The sequence below is a fragment of the Marmota marmota genome, unplaced genomic scaffold (genome assembly GCF_001458135.2).
Source record: "Marmota marmota marmota unplaced genomic scaffold, marMar, whole genome shotgun sequence".
NCBI classification, from domain to species: domain Eukaryota; kingdom Metazoa; phylum Chordata; class Mammalia; order Rodentia; family Sciuridae; genus Marmota; species Marmota marmota.
Genome location: NW_026000037.1, coordinates 41098884 through 41118519, shown reverse-complemented (window position 1 = coordinate 41118519; position 19636 = coordinate 41098884). Strand labels below are relative to the sequence as shown.

General features: G+C 38.6%; 1 protein-coding gene across 8 annotated transcripts in view; it reads right to left on the bottom strand.

Moving 5' to 3' along the window:
- Positions 1–19636, bottom strand: part of Fmnl2 (formin like 2) — a 284823-nt gene that overhangs the window by 24658 nt on the left and 240529 nt on the right. For all 8 annotated transcript variants that reach the window (XM_048812271.1, XM_048812267.1, XM_048812274.1 and 5 more), the window contains exons 10-15: positions 11470–11544; positions 6977–7087; positions 4261–4410; positions 2351–2452; positions 370–682; positions 1–53 (exon numbers count right to left, since the gene is read on the bottom strand). The exon at positions 1–53 is cut by the window's left edge and continues 163 nt beyond it. In XM_048812271.1, coding sequence (XP_048668228.1) covers positions 1–53; positions 370–682; positions 2351–2452; positions 4261–4410; positions 6977–7087; positions 11470–11544 — 804 coding nt within the window. The remainder of the gene's footprint in view (positions 54–369; positions 683–2350; positions 2453–4260; positions 4411–6976; positions 7088–11469; positions 11545–19636) is intronic.

Here is a 19636-nt window from a genome sequence, read left to right as displayed (position 1 = left end):
AGGTGGAGGCGGAGGAGGCGGAGGCATAGGTGGTGTTACTGGGCCATTTTGCACTAGAAGAAAAGAAACCAATTGACTTTGAAAACAAAAATGGTCTTCCTGCAACATGTTGTGCATAGAGACAATATAAAAACACTTAAAATGATAAAGGTTTGCTTTCCAAAACCATAAACTTCCTTATCAACAAATGGGGAAATACTTGAATATAAGTGAAATGAAGATTTATAACCTTAATCTCAAAACAAATAGTTCTTAAAATCAGTAAAACAATGTGCCAACAAAAGCAAAGGACAAAAATGGACAACTAGTAAAAGAAGAAACACAGATAACCTGATTGTATAAACTTAGTTCTCCCACATGGCTTCTTACCTGCTTCAGGTGTGTCTGATGATAGAGGTAGTGGCGGGGGAGGAGGAGGCAAGGGTCCCGAGGAGGCAGCCCCTGAAACTGGTCCCACAAAGTTACCCGGTGCTGCATCTGACCCCATGGACATTGTGCCAGAAGCCACAACTGGCAATATAGCAATATCCCCATCCCCTTTCTTCTGAATTTTAATGGTCCCTTGTTTCTCCAGTTCATGAATCTTTTTTTCCAGGGTAGACTGTCTTTGAATGGCTTCTTCTTTTTCTTTAACCATTTTTCTTAATGTGTGAACTTGGGTATTTGCATCTTTGTAAATTTCCTGCAAAAGAGTTCATGGCTAAGAGTTTGTCTCCGCATGACATTCACATTTATGACCATCAGATTGGCATATTGAGGATAAAGGAATTAACTAAAAAGAGAGAAAAAAGGACACTGAATATGAATAAAAGTTCTATGAAATTCAGCCAGAACTTATATGGTCCCACTAATTATGAATTATACTACTGGTACATGCAATATACTCCAGCAACTGTTATTGCTAATTAAGTTCTTTCCATTTAATGAATCCTGCTAACTCAATTTTCCCTGCAGGGGGAAAGGAAGAGAGCAGAGATGACTTTTATTCCCAAAAGCTGACTTTGAAATGTCCCGAGATGTTCTGCTGATGTGGCATGTTTTCCTTTCACTAAATTTCAAATCCATCTGTAACTCTGAGGTACGCATATCAGCTAATCATAAACAAAGGGCCCTAAATCAGACTTGGATAGAAGTCAGACTAGGATTAAAAATCCGCAAAGCATAGACTAATCTATTCATGAGTAACCAGGGGCTGACTGTTCTTGAATGGGTTTCTCTGGCCCTCATAATGCCCCCTTGACCAATCTCAGGACAGCAATTGTTGTAACGTTTTTCTTTTGGTAATGCAGTTAACAAAACAGGCCTGAGCTTCCCTCCACTAATTACTTATTTCTGTGTAGGTTTTTAGCAGAAAACAAAGAAGTTACAATTTTCAATTCAAAGGCTGCCCTGGTTTCTTTTATTAGGGGCCCATAGAAGTTCCAGTGAAAGGAGTTTTATGGAATTGAACTTACTTGCTGGGCCTTGCACATGTGCTCTCTCACCACAAACCTCTAGGAGGCAGGGAAACATTCTTCACACCCTGTCTATTATTAATAATCTAAGAGTCTGAACTTTGAATTGAGTCCATATGCTACAACTTTGTCTCAATGGTGTGCCAGAAAATAAATTTCCAGAGTTAACTAAAGGACATGTCAGAATATCAGGCAACACACACAGACATGATAACCATCACATAAAATGTGCTGCTGCATTAAACAGTGGTGTAAGGGCAAGCCATTTGCCCAAACCCCCTCCAGGCATGTTGGTGCTTTTATGTTCTGCACAATCCCAAGCACACGGATGGCACTCCATAAATACCTGACATGTAAGGTAAAACAATGCTACAGCCAAATCAAATAACTGGGATTATCTGATAATAAAATGAATTGGCTTTGCTTTTTCCTTTTTTTCTTGGTGAATGTCACCAGGTCTAGCCTGTGCTGTGATTCACGGTTTCCACAGCAACCACCAAACCCAGTTCTGAGTAGAAGCAAAGTAAAGGAATACAATGAAGTCCAAGTCCTAATAAAAATAAATAAGTGGCATGAATTAAATCCATGCCATGTTTTTATTTCCTTCTAAATGGGTGAGCCTCAGAATCAACTCATCCTCCTCCAAATGGGAAAACTGTTGATCCCAAAATCTGTGATAAGGAAATCCTGAACCTCCAGTATATGAGTGCATGCACATGTGTACACAGACTCTGACTACGTGTACTTTCCATTGAAGGATCACCTCTGAAATGGCCCGAATAAACATGCTGCATCAATGCTTTCCTCTGAAATGAACGTGCCCCACATTCAACCAGCCCAAAGCTGGACCACATCTACCATCACTCCACCTGGGGGACTGTCATCGTTACACTTACTCGCACAACATCCAGTTCCTTGTTCCTCTGCATGAGCTGCTTTTCCAGTTCCACAATCTTAGACATGGCTTCATTTTCTGTGTCTTGCAGTTTCTCAGATAACTGTAAAATGTTGAAAAGGAAACTGTGTCACGACACAGGATCATTTAGACCAGGTCCTTAGACCTCAGAAAGTGTAGCTCTAAGACCTTTAGGGGCCCTTTAGAGTCCTGCATGTGTTATACAAATTGTTTAATGGAAATGTTAGTATTTATAATATGGTTCTGGAAATATTTTTGTTTCTCCCAAGAATAATTTATACATGATCTTTAATAAAAACCTCAGTGTTTAAATATCCAATGTGTCTCCCTCCCATCCTTTGGAGCTAGCAAGGGTTGAGAACAGTAAGGTGAGGGAGGAGGGTCATCCCCATCCCCAAGAAAGAGATGTCAGGTAAAAGCTTTTGAATATTGTTGATGTAGTTTGAAAAAAAAAAAAAAAAGCACTACAGATTGTTTGAACACAAATTATTCAACTAATAAAAGCTATTTGGAGGAGCCATTCAAATAAAGATGGCCTGCTACAAAGTAGACTCTATGGTCATACTAGCTGAGGCTGAATAAGAGATGGTGGGGGGCAGCGGGGGAGAAAGAACATGCACTATTTACTTAAAAGGAGCTTTCTGCACACAGCTGTATGATTAAGCAACTTTTGATTTCTTACATCTTACTAAAAATGATCAGTAAGTAAAGGAAATCATAGAGAAAATGTAAAGAGGAAGAGTGAGATTTACACTAATCAGGCTCAGAACAAAATACAAATCTCTTAAGGGGAGAGATACTGGGCTTTTAAACTGTTTGGTAAACGCCAACTAGCTCACTGTAGTATTTACAAAAGGAGAGTTGGGGGCTCAGCACAAGCCAGGTAGATGCCCATTTTCAAAGTAATGGTAAAAGGCAAAGGAAATGACACACACCCAGTACTTAAAAATAAAATATGGGGAGAAATATGTGGGTTGTTCAAAGGGCAAAATAATATTCCCCCAATTGGGGACAATTCACTTCACAACAAAGAAAAGTGGTAATCAATTCAGGCCAAAAATTTGGTTCAAAATTCTTGGGTTTCTCTGTTTGTTCTTGTACTCTCTGAAATATTTGTTTAATGAACAAATAAACAACCTCTGAAGACTGTTAAGACTCTTATTCTACTTGGTCTGTGGTAGGAGGATCACAAGTTCGAGGCCTGCCCCAGCAACTTAGTGAGAGCCTGTCTCAAAATCAAAAGATCTGGGGATGTAGCTGAGAGGTGAAGTGTCCCTAGTCAATCCCCCGTCCTACACACACAGAGAAGATCAGATCACTACCCCAATATAGAGATGACACTGTTCTGAGAGGATAGTCTTCCTCAACGAAGATGATATTTGGGAGAGCTCACTGATTTCCTTAAAAAGGTCTACTGCTAAAATGAAACTATTAAGTGATTAAGACAGGAATATTTAGATAAGCATCAAAAGACACTATTTAATTATCTCTATGGGACTGTGTGGACGTTTTGAGAAGAAGGTGGCTAATGTTCAAAAAATACTTATTCATCTCATGCCAAATTCCCATATTTCATTCCCCTCTAATCCCTTAGGTAATGCCAGTGATTCAATCCTCCTGTGCCTGTAACTGATTGTCAGGACAAGCAATTTATTTTGCAGTCCTGAGAGGTAGGTCAGCTGAGGCAAAGAAAGGGGTTCCATTTTGCTTTCAGTAACACATCTGCCTTCTTTGAAAGAGCCCAGAATGGTTTATGATAATTCTCTAACCCAGTCACAGCTCATTTCTAGACTCTGATTCTTTTAAGTTACTGCCACAAAAGTGTATGTTAGTTCTACTTTGCACCCAGAGGGAATGCCAGCAATTTTCCCTTTTCTGAGATGTAGTTACATGAGAGATGTTTTCTTCCAGTTCTTCCACCCTCTCCAAGGCTGCATTCTTGGTTTCTGCATCTTCCAGCAGAGCTCCTACGTCAAACACATTGTCCAGGTAAGCCTGAATCTGTACTTGCAGCTTGTCACTCTCTGTGTGTTTCAGCTTCTAAAAATCAGAATTTGAGAGGTGACATTAGCTTATCTTTAGAAACAGAACATACTTACCCAACCGTCTACAAGGTTTGTTTCTTCCCAAAGTCCAGCCTTTTCCAAAAGGTTTAAGACATCATCCTCCTTAAGACAATGATGAAGTGACTATTTAAGAAGGTAGGATCAGATTGGTTTCTTACCCATCAAATATTTACATAGCTATGTAAATATTTAATGTGCACACATGTAAATATAAATATATAAAATATACATATTTACATGTGTGTATTTACATACACGATTTTCCCCCCAATACTTCCTACCCCATGTAGTTATACTCCAATCTAAAACAATTTGATATATGTGAAATCAAGAAAACAGAAGAACTAAAAGTAGCTTTGAGAGGGAACGGTCAGAAGCAACATAAAACTTAAAGGGGTGTTGGGGTAGTAGAGGAGATTGTAGTAGGTGCACCTTGCCTGGATAGTGATGGTGGACCCAGGTGGGACACAGTTATACAGGAGGTGACTTGGGCATTAACCTTGGGTTTATTTATTTTTTAATTTAAGTTGTAGATGGACACAATACCTTTATTTTATTCATTTTTATGTGGTGCTGAGGATCAAACTCAGTGCTTCATCAGGCAAGTGCTCTGCCACTGAGCCACAATCCTAGCCCAAATCTTGGGTTTATTTTAGTGCAAATTTCTAGAGCTCACTCTTCATGAATGCTTCCCTAAGGCAGTGCCCCACATCAACAGCTCAGGGCTTCCAAAGCACAGATCAGAAAGCTTTCCCCAGTTCACTGTATCCCTGATCAGGGATCCTGAAGGAATTCAGATACTACAAAGATAAACTTGCCTCAGAGAGGGCCAAAAAAATCAATGAATCTTCTCTACAAGAAACATTAGTTATGAATTTTCCTGAGGATAAATGAGTGGCTTGAATAATATCTGGCACATGGATAATGCCAATAGCATTTTTGAACAAATCAAAGTCTACATGCAAAGCTGCTTCTGTAAACTAATATGGTATTTATATGTTATGTATTCATCATATTACTTTTCTAACTACCTCTATCTATTAGAGTGCAGAACCAATATACTTACAAAGTTCAAGAAATAGAATTCTGATAAAATTTAAAAATTTTAAGAGGAATTCCACTTCATGTAAATTCTTGGAAAAATGGGTTTTCTGCTAGGTTCTAACCTACAATTTAGCTTATTTTGAAAGAGGGTATGTTCCACCACAGTTCAAAACAAAGGCCAGAACAGAATATGATGAAAATGGTGAAGAAATTTCTTGTGATTTTTCACAAGATTCACAATGAATAATAGGTATTCACTGATAGGTCACCAACCTGCCATTACACATTGGAGTATAAAGCAAGATATCACAAAGCCAAACCCAGAAAACCATTAGGAATTTATGTGCCCAATTTTTGTTCAAACACTGTTGCTCTGAACATATGAGGAAAGAGGACAGATAAACTTCAACATCAATACATAAAAAATTCCTTTAAATACAATATTCCAAAAATGGCATCGGTGGGTCTTTAAATCATAGGAAAATAATTCCAACATGTCTTTAATGGAAATCCATTGTGTCTCTCCCTGAGTAGAGACTTTAGACATTAGGACAGTCTACTCCAGGGTAGCTTGGTTGCTCTGGTGAGCAAGGCCCCTCAGGTCAAGTGTAACCATCTCTGTGATTTTTCCCTCCCAGTGCTGTGAAAAGACAGTGCTTGAAATCTCAACTTCATCCCTCATGAAGATGGATAGCTAAATATCACAGTTGTCCAAGGGAAGAGCTCCTATCATCTCTATAGCTAGAAACAGCCTTGAAATTGAGGTCAGCAATTCCTGCCCAATCTTCCAAATTCAACTGGACCATTCCTATATGGAAAGAAAAATAAAACTGTCTAGGAGTCAAAGGACATGCTTCGCATGCATAGATTCTCATGTCCATTTATGATTTGAACATCAACTTTCAGTTTCTTAACTGAAGAACTTCAGGGAACTAGCTGAGCACTTCTGCAAGGAAACCTGGAAAAGAGAAATTAAACACCCCTCTCCCAAAACCCAAAAGTGGAACTTCTAAAGCCACAAACCCTTCAAGCAAAAATTAACAGTTTCAGGAGGAAGTTTCTAGTCTTCATTTCCTCATTATTTATCCTCCGAGCATTTCTCTTCACTCTACAGCAGTCTTGGTTTGATTTTCCCTGCCTAGATGAGGCCCTCAGAGTAACCAAGAACGCAAACTGTGCAGCAGTTGGGTGAGTGATGCAATGAGACTTGACCCAGACTTGAGCTCACAAACACAGGCAAGCTGCAGCCGGACTGCAAGAGGTCATCTGGCTCCTGTACTAAAAGGCTGCTGGCAAAAGACTGCCAGAGGTCCCAGAAGGTCTACAAGAATCCAGTTTCTCTGGCAGATTGCATCACTTGGATTGGTTCCTTTTAACTACACGACAGTAGTTGACTATGCAGAGCTTTAAGCATTCCTTAGCCACTATGGAAGTGCACCGAGGGTAAGCAATAAATCAATTCTTACACTGAAGCCAAAGGTTATAGCTTTACTCACATCCAAATACTCATCCAGGCCTAATTTGGTGAATTCATATTGGAGGTGAACTCTGAAGTTCATATCTTCTACTGAATGAACTACAATATTAATAAACTGCATCGAGGCCACCTGAAATGAAATTGCCAAGGGATTAGACAGATGTTAAACTTTTTTCTCATTGAATCATAGGCATATGCTTTTAATACACAAATTAGGCTCACTTACCAAGTCCTTCATTTCACTGGGTCTTTAATAACATTTTACAATGTTTTTAATTTAAAAAGTCATAGAGTTACCACAATAAGATACTACTTCATAGCCACTAGGATGACTGATAATAAAAAGAAATATAGTAAGAAGTGTTGGCAAGGATGTTGAGAAACATGAAACCCTCATTCCTTGCTAGTGGGAACATAAAATGACGTAGTCACTTTGAAAGTGAGACAGCTCCTCAAAATGTTAAAGTTACCATGTGACTTATGTAGCGAAAAGAAACATATACACATAAAAATTTGTACACAAAAGTTCATAGCAGTATTATTTATAACCACATGAAAGAACCCAATGTCCACCAACTGATGGATAAACAAAACGTGGTTTATCTACACAATGGAATATTGTGCAACAATAAAAAGGAATGAAATGGCTGATACATGTTATGGCATGGACAAACTTGAACATATCATAGTAAGTGAAAAGAACCAATCAAAAACAACCACAGAAGAGTTGGGGATATAGCTCAGTGGCAAGGTGCTTGCCTAGCATGCATGAGGTCCAGGGTTCAATCCCCAGCACAACACACACACACACACACACACACATTTTATGATTCCATTCATTTAAAATACCCAGAACAGGCTAAACTATAGAAATAGAAAATAGATTGGCGATTGCCTAAGGGTGGGGGTAAAATAAATAGAAAGTTGCTGTTAACAGGCACAGAGATTCTTTGGGGGGTGGGGGGTGACAGAATGTTCTAAATTGTGGTGATGGTTAAAAAACCTACTATACACTTTCAATGGTAATGTGGAAGTTATGATAATCATATTTCAGTGAACCTGTTCTTAAAAAGTCATATAGGTACACACCGCAAATCAAGTAAATTAGTACAGGTATATATATATAGCATAAAAATATGAAAACTATTGCAAACAACAACATTTAAATCACTTATAACCCTCACTACAAGGTAATTTTTTCTAAACATTTTCTCTGTACTCCAGCCTACCAAGAGAACAGGAACAGAGCTTTGGCCCATCTTTCCATGCAATCACCCTGTTTCTATTCCATGAAAGCTTTGATTTGGTGCTTTCTCCTCACAATTGCAGCAGTGGCCCTAAGATCTGTCCCAGAGAAAACTAGTTTCCAATCTAATAAATAATAAAACCGAATTCAACAGATCTATTTTGCTCTTGATAGTGACAGTCTTTTATGGTGGAAATATCTTGCTCAGGCTTTCCCTCAAAGGCAATGACCCAGCAGAAGCTCCAGGAGGAAGGTAAAATGACTGAGGGACTCAGGTTCATAATCACCAACCTCTTCCCCAAGACCAATTCCCCCTAGCTATTTTTTTTGTAGTTGTTGATAGACATTTATTTATTTGTTTGTTTGTTTGTTTATATGCAGTGCTGAGAATCAAACTTAGTGCCTCATACATGCCAGGCAAGTGTGCTATCTATCAGTAAGCCCCGGCCCCAGCCCCTACCCTTAGCTTTTTAAAAATTGTTTTTACTGAGTTAGAGTCCTCTTGGAATGTTATATACTGGATATCTTCGGAAGATGTATAAACTCTCTAAGTTACAAGGGGACTCTACTACAATTTACCAAAAAGTATTTCAAGGTCTACGGTTAAATGAACTTAAAAAATCATTTTGACTGTTTTTTGTTTTCTTTTCTCCACAAAAACACAGAAAAGGGTCTTAAACTACATATAAAAAAAAAGTTACATGTTATGAGGAATATGTTGTTTGGGAGATTGGGCAATGTAACTGCATTCCCAATTTATCAAAAACCTCATTTTCTGGAGGGAATATGTGGTTGAATTCTAGCATCTTCCCATTTCTCTTCTGAAACATAGATCTAAATGATCTGCTGACTTTATAATAGACCTAAAAGACAACTATTTTTATATGACATAGAATCCAGCAATAATAGTACTTGGGGTTTGTTTGGGGGAATTTTCTTTGTTTGTTTTTATAGTAAGAATTGGAACCCAGGGACATTAACCACTGAGCAACATCCCCAGTTCTTTTTACTATTATTACTTTTTTTTTTTTTTGCGTGACAGGGTCCTGCTAAATTGCTGAGGCTGGCCTTGAACTTGTGATCCTCCTGCTTCAGACTCCCAAGTCACTGGGATTACAGGTATGCACCAGTGCCCAGCAATGCCCAGGAGTTGAATTCTTGCAGCCTGTCAAGAAGGTACCTTGCATGTGTGCATATGAGTAAGTGAACTGACAGGAACTGGCTCCAATCTGTAATACAACGGTATATGTGTTTTATTGTTGTTGTTGTTATAGTTGACAAAAGAGTGTATTTTGACATATTATACATACATGGAGTATAACTTCCCATTCTTGTGGTTGTACATGATGTGAAGTTACACTGCTTGTATATTCATATATGAACACAGGAAGTTATGTCTGATTCTATTGTCTTTCCTATTCCCATCCACTGTCCCTTCCTTTTATTCCCCTTTGTCTAATCCAATGAACTTCTATTCTCCCAGTCTCTTTACTGTGTGCTACCATCCGCATAATACGGAGAGCATGTGGCCTGTGGTTTTGGGGTACTGGCTTATTTCACTTAGCATAATAGTCTCTAGTTCCATCCATTTATGAGCAAATATCATAATTTCATTCTTCTTTATGAATAAGAAAAAAGTATTCCATTGGGTATATATGCCACATTTTCTCTATCCATTCATCTGTTGAAGGTCACCTAGGCTGGAATGTTATATACTGGACATCTTTGGAAGATATATAAACTCTCTAAGTTTTTAGAATTGAGCTACTATAAACATTGATGTAGCTAGGTATAGATGTTTTAATGGGCTTATAATTTCAGCAAACTCAAATGACAGGGTTAGCAGTTATCATAAATAAGTAAGATAGGTCATATGTAATACAATAATGGACAGTGAAGATTGTGACAAATTGGAGATAATATCTTTACAGAAATGGGGGCCTAATGTTATCAGACATTTTTAATAAAAATAAAAAATCAAAATCTAACATTATGTTCACCAAGCCTGTAGCATGGTTTCAGTCTGGGGCCTCCAGTTTGCAACCTCAGCTCTAATCAAACAAGAAAGTTCCTCCTTACAAGGAACAGAAAAGAAGCTGGTAATGTAAACCAAGGCCAGACCTCATATTCATTACCAGTGCCAGCATTCGCCTGAACTTCTCCAGAAAATCCTAACAAGAATATAAAAGTATGCATTGTTTCACATACATGTTTTTTCATTTTCCAAAAGCAAATAACATGCTTTATGGAAAAGAACAGTTTCTCTATAAAAGATTTCATCTTTCTCACTGATTTTGGAAGGAGATGAAGGCTAGGGATGCATATAAAATTTGAGGTCCCAGAAAAAAGAAAATTCACATAAAAGGGTTAGAAATCTGAAAAGCTCTGTTTTACACTTTATAGTCACTAAAGCAATTCAAAATAAAACTTTACATGACATCCTAAGTATAGGCTTTGCAATGTAAGAACTGTTTGGGATAATTGCTCCAGGTTAGGTTAAACTCAGTTAAGGATCTCCTGGGTCCAGAAGATCGCTAGAGCAAGTGGATTGGGTCAAAGGCTACAGCGGTGTATAATGTGTCAGGAAATTCTCTATGGTAAATCCCATCTCAGTCCAGAAATAAGATTTGGGCATATGGATTCAGAAGTGCTTAAATGTATTTTGCTGTGCTCACCTGAGAACAATAGCACTGCTATGAAACCAAATGTCCTGCATGTGATTTAGCCTGCTAAGAAGATGTACAGTATGATTATGCCATCACAGAGTTACTAAAGGAGGAAAGAGATTGAAGGAGGGGGAAATCACTGCTGAAGAGTCAATTCTACAAAGCAAAGTGCATAGTTTTTGAGAATACAGTCTGGAGAAGGGCAACTGACTGGAGTCTGCAAGAGTCAAAAACATCAAGATTCCTTACACCCTACAAATATTATGTAGTACCATTGGTAGTTCAAGTTGGCAATTGTAAGCATTTGAACCAGGTCTCAATTTCCTTTTCCCCAGTTGTGTGGCTTCCCCCTTTATTTGCCATACATAATCAGCACTCTTGGTGTTTACTGAATGTGTTTGAAATGAATAAAACTGTAAACAAATACCACAAAGAGAAAATACAGATGAAGAGAAACATTCTAGAAAGGATCTATAGCATATTAAACTCAATTTTCTGTCTGTCCTGTATAACACATGTGTATGTATATGTATGAATATACTTAGGGAAAAAGTGCTGAAATTGAGTTTGCTTTATTGAACGTAGTATTAAATAACTCACCATAAAATCTATGTTATTGTCTTCATTCCTGAAATGTTCCATCAACTTCTCGAAGCGCTGTTTTTCTCCACAAACCTGAAACATACATTTTTGTTGCCATGTCACATTCCAAACACAAGCATTCCAAAATTAGATATGGAAATTTCAGCATTAATAATTACTTCCAGAATATCTTTGTTTTTCCTCTTCCTCTCTCACACTGTTTCTCTCTGAAGTTAGTTAATTCACAAATAGCCACCGGAAATAGGACTAAAAGCTGATCCTTGATTTCTTTTACATATTCTCTTGATATTTTAAAATTAATATCAAATATGCTCTTAACTCATTGTTGTGTTTGCACACCCAACAATATTTTAAAATGCATTGAGAATCCAAGATCATAACTCATGGCAAAAAAAAAATGTGTGTGTATGTGTGTATGAATCACAATAGCTTTCCTTTTACCAAATTACTTTTAAGGCAGACATACTAAAAGATTCAAATAATTTTTAAATTCCTTGAAAGCAACTCAAAATTTTCATGTCTAACTGTATCAAATAATTTTAGTGCATAAATCACAACACAAGAGTAAAGCAGACAATTTGGAAAGCTATATTAACCCACATAAGGTGAATATAGAAATTTGTGGAAATTCGTGAAGTAGTAATTCAGCCCCAAGGCCTGAAACATAAGCATTTAGCTCAAATTAATGCTTTCATTGAACAGGTGAAATAAACAGATAAAATAGTGGGAACCCCAGGGCTCCAAGGTATTTTCACATACATGGAAATAAATATTTAAATACATCAAGCTAAAACACAATGTCAAAGGAAGACTTTATTAAATACTAGTCCCAAAATAAAAAGATGAATTGCAATTCTGTCACTGTCCTTGGCTACCTTTTAAGTAGCAAAGTTCTACACCTACTGCTTTATACATTCTACCTCCAAAAAAATATTTACCTGAACTATGAACCACATGCTGAATTAGTAGAACACAGTCCCCAAGTTAGCATTTTGCAAATTAAATGTAGATTTCACAAGCTAAGCTCTAAATTTTGATTCCATTTATGATCTTAGATATAGCCAGCAAGGCTAGTCCTGAGGAATTATTCTAAAATAGTATTTCATAATGCTACAATGCAGTCATTTAATTCAGTCATGTTAAATTCCATGTGAATATACATATGTACTGATGAAGAGAAAGTTCCATGAAGGCAGGACTTTTGTCTGTTTTATTTACTACAATATCTTCAATATTCAGATCAATGCTTAGCACATTGTAAGTACTCAATTATTTGTGAATTGCCCTGAATAGAAGATAAACAAGTAATTGTGTTAATACTTCACAAAAAGGTGACTTATTTACTACTAATCTCTATCATGTTTTAGAGTAAAGAGAGAACCATTGAACCACTATAGACAGGTGTCAAAAGTACATCTGTAGGGCTGGGGCTATAGCTCAGTGGTGGAGCACTTGCCTAGCATGTGTGAGGCACTGGGTTTGATCCTCAGTACCACATAAAAATAAAAAAATAAAATAAAATAAATAAAGGCATTCTGTCCACTACAGATGTACTTAAAAAAAATTTTTTTTTAAGTACATCTGTAATGATAGTTCCTAGGCCTAAACCCAACCCTGGGAATGAGAAGGAAACAGCCTCTAACCTGTGAGGGTCTTCTAGTCTTAAAGACCAAATTCTTCCAACAGAATAAGACCACAGTTTTACAAAATTCTGTTGATGACTCTCCATTTATTTATATCTGCCTTAATTAAAAATAGTTTCAAGAGGCAGAGGAACATTACATGAGCCCAGACAGGAGGAAGAAGAGTTGGTTTGGAAGGGAGAATTGACAGCCTTTGAAAAAATCTGCTTGTCCAGTTCCACTCTGAAGAGTCTGATTCAATAGTTTTGAGTGGGGGTAGGGTGACATGGACATGCACGATTTAAAAACACTATTACTTGTTTTGATGCTCCATGAAGGCCAAGGACCAGAAACCTAAGGGGACATCATGTTCTGCCCCTGCACTCAGCCAAACCCTCAAGCAAATATGTGGCAAATTCCTGGAAACAAAACATTTTATTGAATATAGTGAAGCACTCTAGGCCCTGCTCTCTATTCTGACATCAGTTACATCTATATCCAAAAGGACAAGCATCCTCACCTGCAAAGAGGGTCCAGTGGTTGAAAATTGCCAAGGGTTGGCAGAGAAAGGGTCAGAATCACAACCGCAACTTTATTTTAGCACACTCCCCAACATAAGAACTTGAGGAGAATGACTGGCTTCAAGATGATAATGGCAAGAAAAAGAAAAGGAAGAAAGGCCCTCTTGGATCTGGGGACAGACACCAGCTCTTCTAAGAAGTAGACCATGATTAATGTTCTGTTGAGCAAATAGGCAGGCATTCACTCCTTTAGAAAAGGTAAGAGCCACCCAGTGAACAATGACAACAGACACAATTGCTAGTAGAGCAAAGCCCTTCAAATCAAAGAATGTTAGGAAGCTGAAAAGTGTCTTGAATAATCTGATGCCTTTGTTTTATGAATAAAACTAAGTCTCAGACAGATTAAATATCCCTAACCTGATGGATGGTCAACAGAGTGGCAAAACCAAGACGAGAATCAGTCTCCAATGCCCACTTAATGATCCCACTCCCACATAGCCCAGAATGCTCAGATCAACATAGTCCATTAAAGAGGATAGTTACACCCTTCCAGAATTATCTAAGAGACCAGGAAAAAAAAAAAGTAAATTTAAAAATCACAACCCTTGCATCACACACATAATACTTGACATATGTGCACCAGAATTTTCCACAAATTTCTAAATACAGCAGACTCCAGGGGTCCAAGCTGAGAGGTATTGAATGAGAATCTGCACAGATGGGATTAGGAACTCAGGCTTTTAAAAAGAAATCATGGTTTCTGGACAAACATTTAGGAACTAGTGACTTATACAATATTAGACTGACTCAGCCATTTTGACTACCAACTACAAGACCAGTTGAAAAATAGCTAGATAATTACCTTTCCAGTTTATTCAATTTCCAACTGATCAACACAAAAGAAACACACACTGCTACATCTGGGTATCACAGGAGTGCAGCACTATGCAGCCACCTGGTCCCATTTCTGCCCTCATAGCCCCTCACCTCCATCTGTGTTGGAGGTTAAAGCTGCAAAGAAGGACAGTTGTAATAGGAAGGACCCACAGGGGTAGGCAGGACAGGAATTAGTACACTGACCCTGAACAGGTATAATTACTAACAGGATAACTCATAAATAATCAAGGATTGCATCCAAGGTATTACAGTAAATAAATTTTAAATAACAGGGGAAAGTGCATGTGGGCAGTAACAAAACAAACTACACATAGCCAGTTAATAAAAAGAGATGACGTCAAATCAAGTATAAGCAACACCAGATTAATTTCATGATGGGTAAATATTTCCAAAATGATATTGGCTTGGTAGGCAGGACTGAAATAGACATTAAGAAGAGTTCCCACTCCATGTATTTCTTTACAAATCCCTCATTCTGTCAACAGACAAATTCATGCTGAGAACATGTGTGTCATGAAACAGAGAAATAGTTTTCATCTTCAAAAGGAAGAGATTTATATTTCTCTTTATAGTTACTATAAACTTAGTGAAAAATAATTCAAATACACAAAAGGACAGATTGCCAAGATAAGAATCCTTGGAAGAATCTGAGTGACTGCTCTCCTCTCTCAATGTACAAACCAGAACGACCCCTCCTATCAGATCCACCAAGCCTCTCTATGCAAAGGATAACTAACACTGCTTCATTTCTATTTCCAGATAATGGTCAGTCCTATTTTCTGACATTGCTCCCTAGGAACAATCTGGGTTTCAGAGGCCCCCTTCATTTCTAAGGAAAGGAAGCATGCTAACCAGATTCACATTTGTTTCTATGGCTCTAACAATCATTAAACAAGTGTAGAATACAACCCCACAGGAAACGGGAAGATATGTTTGGGGAAGTTGGTAAAAGTTGTGTCCCACATCAAAGGAAAGTTGTCTTCATTCATACTGCTCACATCTGGACCACCCCACATGCTTGGTTAAAATGGAACCATCATGGTTGAACGAACATACCCATTCTCTCCTTTGAACTGGCCTTGTTTTAGAAAATTGGTGGGAATGAAGACACTCATTTTCAGAATCTACACATGGGCCTTCATGAGAATATTCTCAAGGGCTTCATCAAAATGAAATCAAAATGAAGCCAGGAGCACATTTGCACATACTTTACTGCACTTTACGTATTACTACATGTAGCTTCCATCTGCGAACAAAGGCTCAACAATATAGGAGGAGAAAACTGAAATAAAATTGTCAGATTTCTACAGCTGAAATTTGTCATTCTTGACTTTTAAATTCTCTGTATCTCTCATGACCCTATCAGCTCTACCATCAATTTCCTATGCCCATAACAAGAGCCACTGGAGTAGGTGGGGTGGAGAGCTAGTTTAAGAGCTACAGTGACACCCAGCAGAGCCAAGCAGACTAGAAAGGAGCCCCTTTTTTGGATTGCACACCTCTTTCAGAACTTAGTGTTCCAATAGTAACACATTTAGTAACACATTTTCCAATAGTAACACATTCCAATAGTAACAGGTAGGCCTACCAGAACTTCAGTAAACCAGCAGGCAAATAAAAGTCCATGCACTGGAAAAGCATGTGTGCAACTGTAAACTAAGAGGCAGCTTCATTGCAAATCATTTATGTACCAGTTTCTTGTGAATAAATTGACCAACCTGGAGTAACACTGTGTAGAATGGAAATGTGTAGGCTCCGGTCCTTCCCATCCCCAGAACAACTGCCCCTTTAAGCTCTAACGCTATTGGTGTGAAGGGTGAAGACAGCAGATTGGGACTATGTGGCATATTATATGGGATCGTAAAACTCAGATTTCAAGTCAAAGTTCTGCGACTCTTCTGCTGTTAACTTGGACCACTCTGTGAACATCTCTGGACTTCATTTTCATATAGGCTGAGACATGGTAATTCTAAGTTGCCCACTGGCCTCAAATTTAAAACCCTCCTGCTTCAGCCTCCCAAGTAGCTGGATTATATGAGTATAGCACCACACCAGGCTCCACCCACATTCATTACCTTGAGAATCTAAGATTATATTGCCAATTTTCCACCTATGCTTTAAGAAGCCATAAGTGTCACAGAGGAATTAAGGGTGAAGAAGCTGTAAAGATTACAGAGCTTCAATGGACTCCAAAGGTCAAAGGCATAGCCAGGAGGGGAAATCCCCAATAAGAAAGATTCTTGAGACATCCCCTCCCACCTAGCCACATTTGACTAATTCTACTGAGTTGCCTGGTAAGATTTCTTGAGTGAGAGGATTTTTTTTTTTTAATCTCATTCAATATTTTGAAGCTCTAACATTCTAATCTAGCATACCAATATAACATGATATTCCCCAACTGACCACCATGGAAATTCCATACAACACAAATTCAGAGGGATGCACTGGGATGCACTGGGATGCACTGGGTTGTGCAGACCATCAGTACCAGGCTATAAGGGCCGAACCACTGCTATGTCAGCTTGGCTGGTTCAAGCCTGCTTGCAAAGCTGATAAATCCTGCACTGCCCAGATGAAATGGGCCTCTCCCTCAAAAAGAAAGATACATTTTCACTTAAACAAGAACTGAAGGAAAAGTACAACTCCTGCCAAAAAAACAACTCAAGTATGTTCTCCAACATCTGTGAAATGCATTTCAGAACAGTATCCCAATGCATTTGGATAGACCCAGGGCCCTGGATGCAAAGGAGACTGTGGTTAAAAGTGTCTCTGGGGTGGGCAGAGGTTAGTGGATGATTTCCCTAAAGGCTCAGAGCAGAGAGAAGATGGCTATACAAAAGCTCTATAATAAAGAGTATTATCTTGCCAACCAGATGTTGAAATTAACAGACTCCTTCAGCCACCCCTGTGTCCTTCAAGGTCAGTGGCTGTGTCTCTGGCTTCCCCAGCAACAGCTCCCAGGGAAAGCCAAGTCTTCAGGAAGAGTAAGGCCCGACTTTAAGGAGGGGGTAATAAATGCTTCGGGGTTAGTTATATAAAAATTAAAGGCCCCTTGCTTAAGTGTTTCCTTCTTACGCTGTTGCCTGGTGCCTGCCTCAATACTTTCTTTTTCTCTCTTCACAATAGGGCCCTGTGAGCCAAGGGGCTCCCTGCAGAAAGGCACACTTTTAGAGGCACACACTGTTATGACTGATTAGACTACCCTTCTCGGGGCCTGCCTGAGAACAAAAGTTCCATTTTCTTTTCAGGGCCTCATGAAGTAAACAATTATTGCATCATTAGTCCTAGGTGAAATGCATCTTTTACCTTCAGTTGCAAGCACCTGCAGTCTGAGGATTACTGATGCCATAATGGCCTGACAAAACTACTTTTCTGGGACATTCTATGGTTATTGGGGTCTTTTACATCATACACAGACACCTAATGGCTGCCGTGACAGAAGTGGACCACTGGACCTGCTGCTGGCTCTCAAGTCTCTTTGGGATTAAAAGGCGGAAATGTTGATCTAACTAAAATGCTCTAAAACTAAACAACTTTATTTCATTCCAGTGTGGGGTGGTGGTGGGGGGGGGGGAATGAAAACTAAGCAACTGAATATATTCTGCAATCTAATCAACCCTCTCTCTTTATAAATTAATATAACATTTATATCCAACTTAGCCAGGGGCGCTTCTGATTATGAGCCGAAGGTTTCATCTGAATAATGCTAAAAACCCCTGTGAAAACTTCAGTCATTTTTCCAGATGGTTCCAAACATCCAGATGTTTGGCAGCAGGCACACAAAGCATCCAGATGATTATCTTACTTTCTATGCATGTATCTTGCTGTACTGAATAAAGAATCCTGACACAGAAGCAAATGGATAGTAAATCCCCAAAGGACCATGCGTTAACATACCACAGTTTAAATAAGAAATGTATCTTTTACCACTTCCCTAACCAAAGATGACCTTCATTAAATTCTAGAGCATAAGGATCCACAACATTTTATAAATGATTTCTTTTTGGAAATAGTCCTAACGTCCAACTTGAATCTCTCTAGCAAGATTCACATCCCCTGGTCATTAGAAAGGATATACAGAGATTGTTTCAAGGCTACCTGGGACCATTAATTTTGTGTCAGCTTGCCTGAGCTAAGGAATGCCCAGACAATTGGTAAGATAATGTCTCTGGCCATGCCTGTGAGGATGTTTCATAAAAGACGAGCATTTGAATGAGTAGACTGAGTAAAGAAATCTGCCCTCACCAATGCTGTGGGCTAATTCAATCCATTGTGTACCATGAGAATCTGGAGGAAAAGTGGATTGTCTTTCTCCTTAAGCTGGGACATGCATCTTTCTCTGCTTCCTCTTGGTCCTTCAGACTCCAAGATTTACAGCACTGGCGCCCCTGTTTCTCAGGTCTTCAGACTTGGGTTGAATTATACCCCTGTCTTTCCTGGGCCTGCAGACTGCAGATAGTGTATTATAGGACTTCTCAGTTTCCATAATTAGGTGTACTAATTTCCATAAGTCTCCTTTTAAATCCATTGCTATACCTATTGATGTCCTATTGCCCCTCTTTCTCTGGAGAACCTTAATACTCTTCTATTTTTACCAGAAGACCAAAATACTTCCAGTTCTTCAAGAAAGACTAATATTTAAATAGCTACCTGAAGATGCAGGCCTTCTGCCATCTCTAGGGTGACTCACCAGCCAGAACCTTCAAAAGTGTAAGGCAGCCTAACACTGCCTTTTGTTGTTGTTGTTGTTATTGTTGTTACATTTGTGAGCTATATTTTACTTCTTTTGATTTATTTTTTTGTTAAATCCTTTACTTTCATTCATTTATGTTTATCGCTTCATCCTGTAAGCATATCCAATTAGGTCAAGTAGGGAGGCACAATGACACATCTTTAGTGGTTATCACATGGCCTCTAAACCACAGCAATGGCATTGGTTGCAGCTGTTTAAAGCCTACAGCACTTTCATCACGGACCTTGGGACCCATTTGGGAGGCAGCTGTCAGATCATGCTCTCCACCGGGCTGCATTCCAACAAATCAAGTTAACCCATTTGTCCCATCATCTACACAACAAATAATTACATGCATAAGAATGTAACCATACTGCAATATAATTATAATG